Genomic DNA, 12,024 nt, shown 5'->3' with positions numbered 1-12,024 from the left:
ATCTCTACTAAAAATACAAAAAATTAGCCAGGCATGGTGGCGTGCACCTGTAGTCTCAGCTACTCGGGAGCCTGAGGCAGGAGAATTGCTTGAACCTGGCAGGCAGAGGTTGCAGTGGGCCAAGATTGCACCACTGTACTCCAGCCTGGGCGACAGTGAGACTCCATCTCAAAACAAAACAAAAAAAAAGAAACATTACTTGGTAGTAAAAGGAACAAACTATTCAGACACGCAGTAACATATCTGAATTTCAAATGCATCATCCTGAGAGGCAAACCTGTTTCAAAAGACTACATATGAAAAGATTTAAAAAAATCAAAAGACTACATACTATATGATTCCATTTATATGACATTCTAGGAAAAGGCAAAACAATAAGAAAAGAGGATCAAGGGTGCCAGAACATAGGAATAGAGAAATGATCTGATTACAAAGTAGTACTATGCAGGAATTCTTTTGGGTGTTAGAGCTGTTCTGTATTCTGTTTGTGGTGGTGGTAACAAGAATCTATGCTGCAAGTGTTAAAATTCATAAAGCTTTATACAAGAAAAAGTGAATTCAACTGTATGTAAAATTTTAAAAGCAGAGTACCAACACACAAAATTTTTAATCATGTCTATGTAAAATTACGCTATCAACTTTAAAAGATCAAATCATATTTCATAATTAACACTTTAAATTATCAAGTACCAAAACCATCATTTTAAACTAAGACCCAAAGCAAAAGAGACTGAATAAGAGAAACGTTTTACCTTTTTTGTGTGGTGGTGCCAGTCCTGGCCACAAATTGCCTGATTTAGGAGGGCTTGCCGATAAACGTGGATTAACACCTTCATTTGATGGAAGGATCTGTGGTGTAGACAGGTCATTCGAATGGACATCAGTGATATATTCTGTAAGATTTAAAATTTGCATTATTACCTTAAATAGTAAAATTATTCTAACTGTCCAATAATGTTAAAGGTTTCTTAATTTGATATTTTGAACACAATCATATTAACAAATGTCAAGTTAAATACTTAACAAAGTGCTTACTAAGCAAAATAACAGTAATCTTCTACCCAGAAATCCAACTAATTTTTGTTTGTTTGTTTTTTTGAGACAGAGTCTCCCTCTGTCCCTCAGGCTGCAGTGCAGAGGTGCAATCTCAGCTCACTGCAACCTCTGCATCCCAGATTCAAGCGATTCTTCTGCCTCAGCATCCCAAGTAGCTGAGATTACAGGCATGTGCCACCAGGCCCGCCTCATTTTTATATTTTTAGTAGAGATGGGGTTTCACCATTTTGGCCAGGCTGGTCTCAAACTCCTGGCCTCAAGTGATCCACCCACTTTGGCCTCCCAAAGTGTTGGGATTATAGGCATGAACCACCGTGCCCAATCCCAACTAATGTTTATAACACACGACTATTACAGGCAGTTTAGGAAGTGAGCAGTGGAAATACAAAGCCAAAGAGGATCTTGTTTGTCCAAATATAGCATTAAAAAAAAAAAAAAGAGGCTAGGCTGGGTGGCTAACGCCTACAATCCCAACACTGGGAGGCCAAGGTGGGAAGACTGCTTGAGCCCAGGAGTTCAAGACCAGCTGTGCAACATCATGAGACCCCCATCTCTATAAAAAAATCTAAAAATTAGCTGGGCATGGTGGTGTACGCCTGTAGTGCTGGCTACTCAAGAGGCTGAGGTGGGAGGATCACTTGAGCCCAAGAGGTTGAGGCTGTGGTGAGATGTGATCATGCCACTGCACTCCAGCCTGGGTGACAGAATGAGACCCTGTTTCAGGGAAAAAAAAAAAAAAAAGATATTCAGGACAGGTTTTTAGAAGTTCTAAAACCATGTGAAAGAAAAATCGATTATTCTCCCAAACTAACATAATAATCAAAATCAAGAAATGTAGGTATAAAGTAATCATTAGTTATTTTATCTTACTATAATAAAAAACACACCACTTCATCAGGAAAGAATCTTTTTTTAGAATTAAATTATAAGATGAATCAAGAAAATATAAGAGCTACCTTGATTGTTTGCTTTGGATTCCTAGTGCCTAACATATTCCAGGGCAAGGGAATGTGCTCAGTAACTATTTGAGTGAAGAAAAGAGAATTGTTCATAAGAGATCTGGAAAGGGGATGTACTCAGAAATTTTTCCAGATAATGCAAAATCATTTTTCACACAGGCATTTCTCAATATTTCAACCATGACTAAATCAGACTGCATAATATTGGGAGTGAAAAAACAACTCACTCTAGGACTTTCTGAAGGGAATAAAGTTAATGAGATTTAGATCAGGAGTTGGCAATTTTTTCCTCTAATGGACCAGAGATTAAGTATTTTAGGTTTGTGTGCCTTACAGACTTCGCCAGATTTTTTTCATCAAGCCCTTAAAACACCTAAAAGCTCAGACTCCTGATTTAGGTCATCCCCTTGTTACTATGTATAAGAACAAACCTGTTACAGAGCAATAAAAGATGAGTATGTCCCTAATCAGGCTTAACTGGGCTTTTGACAAGAAAAGCCTGGACAGCAGTCAAAGCTAAGTCTTTCAATACTGATACCTGACATATTTATTCACTAACAACTTCTACACAAGATCAGTATAATTAAGGAGCCTAACACTCCTAGTCTTCCCGATTAGAAAGCATCTGTGCACTTTACCCAAGTGAACCACAAGTCTTCCTATAGTTAAGAATATTTCTCAAGAAGAAATTTTGGATTCATTCAAATACCTAAATAAATTGCTTAGTTACTCTCACTCTTCAGTAATTACAGAAAATAAACTTTTTTACATTACATGTCTGCCACTTATTTTAAGATCACATAATTTGAACCTTTAATGGCCCAATTTTGTGTGCTTTGGAAAACTACGTACCACATTTTAAGCCAAGATAAGTTAACTCTTGAAGAGATAAATTACAAAGCAATTCAACTTTCATTTGGCCACACGCTCTTTCTCAAAGGAACACTGACTAGCATCATGGCATAATCTATCACAGCAGGGCTCACTATAGTTAATTCAACTTCTACACTAAAACACATCTGATGTGACTCCAATGACAACAATCTAAATCTACTAGTGTATATAATTAGAAAATTGCAATTTGGGTTATTTGCTTTTTTCCAGGATCGCAACATAATTTGCTTAAAATAAAAGAGAAAATTCTGGGGAGCCCAATTTTTTAGATTACTGCATGACTACACAAAAGACATCTGATGAAATGTTTACTTCAAAAGGAGGATTAATTTCTTATATAATTAAATGACCCAAAAAATTCCTTTTATCCTCGGGTTCTATAATTTTATGACTAATACTCACATGCAAATACTGCTAAACTATAATTCTAATTAGAAATACTCAAAGTAACAATTATTTAAACACCCATGTCTACAAATGAAATACTATCATTTTCATGAACAAACTGCTAAATTGTCACCTGAAGCTCTGCTGTGTATTTGCACTTTGACAGTTTCCTGGTTGTTTAAGTCGACTGTTTCAGAGATAGAGTCTCTATCTTTATCAAATTCACCTTCAGAATTTACTTTATTAATCTTATTGCACATCTTCTCTTTTTGCCAATCTTTTGACATTTCTGAATTGTTTTCATCATCCTGAATTAACATTGTTGTTTCATTATTATCTTCAGAAAAGCATCTAGAGCCATTTTCATTTTCTGCTCTATCACTGTTGCTACAAGATTCACAAGACTGAAAATCTACATCCGACTGGCTCTTGTCTTCTTCCATTGTCTCCTCAGTGGTTATGGTTTGCGGATCTTCTTCTACTTCCATGACTTGCTCTTTCAATTCTTCATGAAGCAGATCCATTAAACATCGAAGGAATTCTTGAGCATCCTAATATATCAGCAACATAATGTTAACCACTTCATTACATGTGTATATAGAAACGTAAGGGAAAATATACAAAATGTCATTACAAACTTATATATGAAGGTACAGCACTATATTGAGCAAATACCAGTTTGGAGAGCATAAGGCACTAGATAAATGAGACGCATTAACTTCCAGAAAGTTATGTAAATAAAAGTTTTCTTTTTTTGAGATGGGGTCTCATTCTGTTGTCCAAGCTGGAGTGTTGCCGCATTACCACAGCTCACTGTAGCCTCGATCCCCCAGGCTCAAGCAATTCTCCCACCTCAGTCTCCTAAGTAGCTGGGACCAGATGCACATGCCACCACACCTGGTTGATACATATTTCTAAATTATTTTTAGAAATGAGGTCTCCCTATGTTACCCAGGCTGGTCTCAAGCTCCTGGGCTTAAGCAATCCGCCTACCTCGGCCTTCTGAAGTGCTGGGATTACAGGCATGAGCCATCACGCCCAGCCAGATAAAAATTTTAAAAAACTAAAGATGATCTAAAGATCAACTTCCGCTGGATGCAGGGGCTCATGCTTGTAATCCTAACATTTCGGGAGATCAAGGAGGGAGGATCGTTTGAGTCAGGAGTTCAAGACCAGCCAGGGCAACATAAAGAGACATTATCTCTCTTAAAAAAAAAAAAAAAAAAGGCTGGGTACAGTGCCTCACGCCTGTAATCCAACACTTTGGGAGGCCGAGGAGGGTGGATTACCTGAGGTCAGGAGTTCAAGTCTGGCTTGGCCAACATGACGAAACCCTATCTCTACTGAAAACACAAAAATTAGCTGGGCGTGGTGGCACACATCTGCAATCCCAGTTACTCAGAAGGCTGAGGCAGGAGAATCGCTTGAATTCGGTAGGTGGAGGTTGCAGTGAGCCAAGATTGCACCACCGCACTCCAGCCTGGGCGATAGAGCAAGACTCTGCCTCAAAAAAAAGATAAAGATAAAGGAAAGTTGAAAAAATATAAACAATAAACATGAAAAAGGGTTACTATTCTTGGCAAAAGAAAGACACAAGGAGTGATGACCCCAAAAGATAAGTAGACCCAAAAAAAACATAATGGCATTTTCCAAATTTATTTAGATTAAAATTACAAATGAAAAGCAATAAACTAACCTGCTGAGAATACCCCCGAAATGTTGGATTTACAGTTTTAATTCCTTGAAACAGAGTAGTAGGCACAACAGATCCTGGCCTGAGCAAGAAAACATTTTTAAAGAGCAATTTTTGTTATTTTTAATTTTCATTTTAAAAATTAACAACCAATAATTCAAAGTGTTACATAAATTGAAAATTATGTTTCAAAAAAATAATTCAAAACTGCCTAATATTATCTTTCACAGGCACATCAGAATACCTTATCCTTGATATTTTAAGTGATATTTTACTGCTATCCTCCCTCAATTAAATGATTATGCTTCACCCCATGACTTTTCAAAAATGCAAATTTCCTGAATAGTTCCAAAACAAAATTATTAACATATTACAGCAAACTATGATCCTAATGCTAAACTTTAGAACAAATAAACATAAGCAGGAAAATATTCATATAGTATTTAGGGTCTGATTTTATCATTGTGAGAATGCCTGCTCCTGAATACAAAACTCTAAAGTTCCAGTAATAGCAGCTTTAACATTCCAACACTATATACTATATCCAAATACTTGTAGACTTCTATGACACCTTCATCTGCTTCTAAACTTCTATGACACCTTACATTCAGCTTCAAATGTAACATGCCTGAAACAAAGCTGTCTCTAATCTATCTCTCTTCTACTTTTTTCCGGCTCCATAAATGGACCTGCATCCTTTAAATATTTATAATATTCATTTAAAAGTTTAATAAAGAAGAAGAGTATATTAAGTTACATACCTGCTTTTATGCCACAGCTCTGTCATTAGTTTGAGATAACTTTTACAAATGGCAGGTTTCTTATCTGTTCGAGCTAGTCCTCCACAATCAAGAAAAAACTGTGTCAAAGGTGGGCTAATTTTAAAAACAGAAAAATGTTAGAGTGGAGTCAAAGCTAATACTGATTATTTCTAGTCATTCAATTAACTGACAACACATACATTCCTTTAACCGTTATTTCTTTCTTTGATCCCTCTTACAGCTTCACTTTCATTCCTTCATAAAGAGCTCAATCCATTCAAATCAGATTTGGCCCCAGCACATCAAGAGTCCTCCATGCTGCCAGATACACTTTTCAGTCCCCACTCAGTAACATTTGCCACAGACAACCATGCCCTCACTCTTGAACAAACATTCTCAGGACTATTGTAATGCATTTTCCTACTTTTCCTCTTTAGCTCTTGAAACTCCTTTTCCCTCTTTATTGCTCTTTTTGGCCTCAGACATGTAAACGTAAGGATTCCTCAGGACTTGATCCTATGACATTTCCCTATATATTTTTTTCCCCTGGGCGATCTAAAATTTTCAACCATATTCCAATGATGGTCAAATTTATATAAAGTCAACCATGTCATCTAAATTTCAGATTTATATGAAATGCCCAAACTAAACAGGATAAAAATTTAACTTTCAAGTGAACCTGCACTTCCTCCAGCCTTCTACATTCCATTATTTGGTACTAATATTTGTTGGTGGCTCAAGTTAGCAATTTATAAGGAAGTATAGTCTGTCTGTCGTGAGTTTGATTAGCTTGAGGGAATCTCCATAAATCTATTGATAGGAAACTGATTAGGCAAAGGGCCAAATCCTGACCTACATAAACCAAACCTCCTATGAAGGCAGTTAGATACCTACTAAGCCATCTCTTTGCCAAGTGTAATCTTTTTTTTTTTTTTTTTGGTAGAGACAGGGTCTTGTTATGTTGCCCATGCTGGTTCCAGAACTCCTAGGCTCCTCAAGCAATCCTCCCACCTTAGCCTCCCAAAGTGCTACAGGCATGAGCCACCACACCCAGCCACCAATAGTGTAATCGTATCAGCCACATCTTTTTCAATGAAATCAGAGGAATTACAAAGTAAATTGGTGGAAGCAGTATTGTGCAGTAATAAACAAAAGATCTACAAAAACAAACATACACGTAAAAATCTCAGACTCAGAATTTTGTCCCTGCCAGGCATGGTTGGTCATGCCTGTAATTCCAATACTTTGGGAGGCCAAGGCAGGACATGACTCAAGGACAGGAGTTCAAGACCAGCCTGGGCAACATAGCGAAAACCCATCTCTACAAAAATTTTAAAACATTATCTGGAGCACTGGCATGCACCTGTGGTCCTAGCTACTTGGCAGGCTGAGGCAGGAAGAACCCTTGAACCCAGGAGTTCAAGGCTTCAGTGAGCCATGATCGCTCCACTACACTCCAGCCTGGGTGACAGAGTAAGACCCTGTCTCTAACTTAAAAAAAAAAAAAAAAAACCAGAATTCTGCTAGTACTTACTAGCTGGTTATATCGGCAAAGTTATTTAAACTTCTGTGTCTGGTTTTCTTATCTGTATAAAAATAACAATAGTATCAACCTACAGTTCTCTTATCACAGGATTGTACTGTTAAACTTTGAATCTCCTCTCCCTTTCTCTAGTTACTCTACCCACATCCTATCAATCAATCATCCTCCTAAAAATGTTTATCTCCAATTCCTTCATTCTTTTCCTACCACCCTAGATGATGTAAACTACCACTACTTCTTGCCTAAATCATTATCATAGTCTCCTAGCTGGTCTTTCAAATTCCACTCTCTTCCCCCTCCAATTCACTGTCCACATAGCAACCACAGTAATATTTTAAAAATATAAGATAGATTATTAGCTACCCTACTACACAAACACTTCAATGGTATCGTACTACTATGAGAATAAAGACCTACATCTTTAATGTGGTCTACATAACCTAGACCCATATCATTCAGCCCTATGATTACTGTACCCCGTCACACAGATTTTCTTCCAGTTCCTCAAACGTGTCAAGTTCTTTCCCATCCCAAGGCTGCTTACAAGGAGCATTTTGCTAGGAATGCTCTCCCCATCCTTTCAAACAACCAACCGATACTCATTCCTCAAGTTTCAGAGTAAATGTCTCTTTTTTTTTTTTTTTTTTTTGACGGAGTCTCACACTGTCACCTGGGCTAGAGTGCAATGGCATGACCTAGGCTCATTGCAACCTCCACCTCCAGGGTTTACACAATTCTCCTGCCTCAGCCTCTCGAGTAGCTGGGATTACAGGCACACACCACCACACCCGGCTAATTTTTTGTATTTTTAGTAGAGACAGGGTTTCACTATGTTGGCCAGGCTGGTCTCGAACTCCTGACCTCATGATCCACCCGCCTCAGCCTCCCAAAGTGCTGGGATTACAGGCATGAACCACCACGCCTGGCCTAAATGTCTCTTCTTTAACGTCCGAGCACAGTGGCCCATGCCTATAATCCCAGCACTTTGGGAGGCTGAGGCATGCGAATCACTTGAACCCAGGAGTTGGAAACCAGCCTAGGCAACAAGGCGAAACCCCATCTCTACAAAAAATTTAAAAATTAGTCAGGTTTGGTGGCATGTGCCTGTAGTCTCAGCTACTCAGGAGGCTGAAGCAGGAGGATCACACAAACCCGGGAGGCAGAGCTGCAGTGAGCCAAAATCGTGCCACTGCACTCTAACCTGAGCAACAGAGTGAGACCCAGCCTAAAAAAAAAAAAAGAAAAAAAAAGTCTCTTCTTCAAAGATGTGTTCTCTGATCACTTAATAAAAATTAGGTTATCTTTATTTCACAAGGTTATGAAACATAAGAAAACTGAAGGCAAAATATTTATGGAGGGTTATGTCTAAATAAAAATTAGATTATTTGGGGAAGAAGTACAGCTTTAATATCCCTAATATAAAAAACAAAATTCAAAATGCTCCAAAATCCAAAACTTTTTGAATGCCAACATGATATTCAAAGGAAATGCTCATTGGAGCATTTCAAATATTGGATTTTTGGATAAGGAATGCTCAACCAGTAAGTATAATGCAAATAAATACTCCAAAATCCAAAAAAATCTGAAACACTTCTGATTCCCAGCATTTCATATGAGGGATACTCAACCTGTAGACATATGTTCAATCTCCAATCACTGCTCTATAATTTAATCCAGGGGAAAGAGTAATGTCAAAGTCATTGATTTCTGAATTTTGGTCCGGACTCAATGCATCTAAATTTCAAGGGTAATATCACCTGACTCAATGCATCCAAACTTGAGTAAAACCACCTGACATATCTATTTTGTAAGACTACAATTAAAAAAAAAAAATCTAACTCCTTTATTAAAGGCTTTCCATCTACAGAAAAATATAAAATATTTTCATAAGATCTCTGAATTAAAAGTGATCTGAATAATTAGCTGACACTCAATTTCTAGATGTAAGAAACAATAACTTGCTCAAAGACACACAACTACCCAGGGTTTACACAAGAACCAGCAGCCTTAAGAAACTACGGGTATACATAGAGTAACATCGTTGGGACAAGAATGGGTTATGTCCCAAACCAGATTCTTGCCTGTTCTACCTTGAGTTAGTCAACTACTATAGTTGCATGGTTTTCTGCTCAAAAAATAACTTAAAAAATTATACAAACAAAACAAAATTAATTTCTCTATTTACCAATTAGAAAGAGCCTGCAAAGCTGCATTCATGTAACAAGTATTTCCAATATTTTTCAAACCTGTAAGACCTATTAAGAAAAAATATACATGAAGTCATCATTCAATAATGCAAAATGACTCAATTTTAGGGGTCATTAATATGGTTCCCAAATTATATTAAGGACCATGGAAATACAATATAGCAACTTGAACAATTCAGAGAGGTCACACTTTGGGAAGCCTTACAATCACCAAAATTTTGAGTTTTACATAAATTCAAGGATTAAACAGTTCAAACTTTGAAATTTGCACAGGAAGAACAGTCTTTCCTATTAACATTTAAGACTACATGTTTTTAAAAAGCATTAATTGAGACTTTTACATTTCTTATTATAACTAAAGTTTAATTATTTTGAGAAAATTAATGACAATGCAAAAAAACTCACGTCATGAAAAATGATAAGCAAACACCCTTTTCCTTTCCATTTCAATGTATTGCATTGAAAGTAGTATTTATGCCGGGCGCAGTGGCTCACGCTTGTAATCCCAGCACTTTGGGAGGCTGAGGTGGGTGGATCACAAGGTCAGGAGATCGAGACCATCCTGGCTAACATGGCGAAACCCCATCTCTACTAAAAATACAAAAATTTGCCGGGCATGGTGGCGGGTGCCTGTAGTCCCAGCTACTCGGGAGGCTGAAGCAGGAGAATGGTGTGAACCCAGGAGGCTGAGCTTGCAGTGAGCCGAGATTGCGCCACTGCACTCCAGCCTGGGCAACAAAGCGAGACTCCATCTCAAAAAAAATTAAAAAAAAAAGAAAAAAAGAAAGTAGTATTTATTAGGTTGAACCATAGGAAACTGCTGACAATCTACAAAAATGGCAATTTCATATGGTTCAAGCTAATATTAAAACGAGCCATTGAATGACTGTTATCTCTTCCATATATAGTCAAGTTCACTTTCATCAGTTTACTTTCATTATTAAAAGATGAAATAAATACTACAAAAAATTATAAATGTTATTTGGATTTGGAGCAAATGGAAGAAAATTTAAAATTCTAAAAATCTCTAAAACAAGACTGAATTACCACTTATTGATAAGTATCCAGTAAAATTAATAGTGTGAGCTAAATTAATGGGTTAAAACTGGGAAATACATAAAATACTTATAAATTATCTCTAGTCATGTTAAGCTTAAACCAAAGTGTTAATTTCCAGATAATTATCTAAATATACATTCAGTATACCACTAGTATCAATTATAAAACAGAAAATTTTAAGCTTATACTAAGAACAGTGGGCCTAAAAGAATATGGAAAATCCAAATAGACTGGTTCTCAATTTAGGGGAAGAAGGGAGAAGTGTATCACCTGATTCTTTTTCCAGATGTTTTCCCCGGAACTTCTGCTAAGGGAATACCTTTATACCTAATACCTCCCCATCACTGACAATAGAAAAATGAGAAACACTGTTCAAACAGACCTCAAAAGGCAAGTTAAACAAAAAGATCATAAGGCTCAACTGCAAAAGAGTAAGTAGGATCCTACCTTTGGTAAACTGACACCAGAGAAACCAAAAGTTTGTTTTGCAAATAAAATTTTACTAGGCCAAATTTCAGAGTCCTTTTGTTTTAATTATCAAGCCCATTTTACCTCCACATTTTGAAACTTTTACATTATACGGTTTTCTAAAGAAATGGGCAGTGCCATACAAAGAAGCGTTACACAGGATTAATTTACCTCTTGCCCTAAGTTCATCTTCTTCATCCGCTTCTATATCCAGATCATCAAATACGGCAACCAGAGGAGTTTTTAATGTTGTATTACTGGGTATTTTAAAATCCTTGACAACAAAAAAAGATAGCACACTTGAACAAATCCTTAAATTTAAAAAAGTTTTAATTGTAACTTATATAACATCTATACCATAAAAATTATTGAGATGTTATTTTAATAGTGGAACCATAAGAATTTGTGATATTAGCAATTAAACTTACATTTATATTTTGAAGGAAATAAAACCCTAGGGTCACAGCATGTCAGTCCCACTTTATTAACATACATATTTGAGTTAAAAAGGCACTTTTTACAACTGAATTTTCTGAATTAAAACTCCACAATAACTGCAATTATGTGACAGTAAACCATAGCTAAAAAGATCTCTGAAGGATACTACCCTACACTGTCTTCTCAGATCTAATTTTCAATAGGGAAAAAGGCAAAAGTTTTTCATCATAACACATTATCTATAGACTTCTACAATCTCTCCTGATACTTATTACTGTATTTACTTTGCACGCTTTTTTTTTTCCAAAACAGAGTCTCACTCTGTTGCCAGGCTGGAGTGCAGTGGCACGATCTCAGCTCACTGCAACCTCCACCTCCTGGGTTCAAACGCTTCTCCTGCCTCAGACTCCCAAGCAGCTGGGACTATAGGTGCATGCCACAACGCCCAGCTAATTTTTGTATTTTTAGTAAGGAAGGGGTTTCACCATGTTGGCCTGAATGGTCTTGATCTCTTCACCTCATGATCCGCCCACCTCGGCCTCCCAAAATGCTGGGATTA

General features: G+C 37.0%; 1 protein-coding gene across 13 annotated transcripts in view; it reads right to left on the bottom strand.

The window, feature by feature from the left end:
- The window catches only part of USP33 (ubiquitin specific peptidase 33), a 66,008-nt gene that overhangs the window by 30,849 nt on the left and 23,135 nt on the right, over positions 1 to 12,024 (bottom strand). For all 13 annotated transcript variants that reach the window (XM_019020085.3, XM_055350926.2, XM_055350987.1 and 10 more), the window contains 6 exons: positions 11,199 to 11,301; positions 9,479 to 9,548; positions 5,751 to 5,864; positions 4,993 to 5,071; positions 3,430 to 3,847; positions 753 to 893 (listed from right to left, as the gene is read on the bottom strand). In XM_019020085.3, the coding sequence (XP_018875630.1) occupies positions 753 to 893; positions 3,430 to 3,847; positions 4,993 to 5,071; positions 5,751 to 5,864; positions 9,479 to 9,548; positions 11,199 to 11,301 (925 nt within the window). The remainder of the gene's footprint in view (positions 1 to 752; positions 894 to 3,429; positions 3,848 to 4,992; positions 5,072 to 5,750; positions 5,865 to 9,478; positions 9,549 to 11,198; positions 11,302 to 12,024) is intronic.

This window comes from Gorilla gorilla, chromosome 1, assembly GCF_029281585.2.
Source record: "Gorilla gorilla gorilla isolate KB3781 chromosome 1, NHGRI_mGorGor1-v2.1_pri, whole genome shotgun sequence".
NCBI classification, from domain to species: Eukaryota; Metazoa; Chordata; class Mammalia; order Primates; family Hominidae; genus Gorilla; species Gorilla gorilla.
Note: the sequence above shows the minus strand (reverse complement) of the source record. Positions and strands in the feature narration are given on the sequence as shown.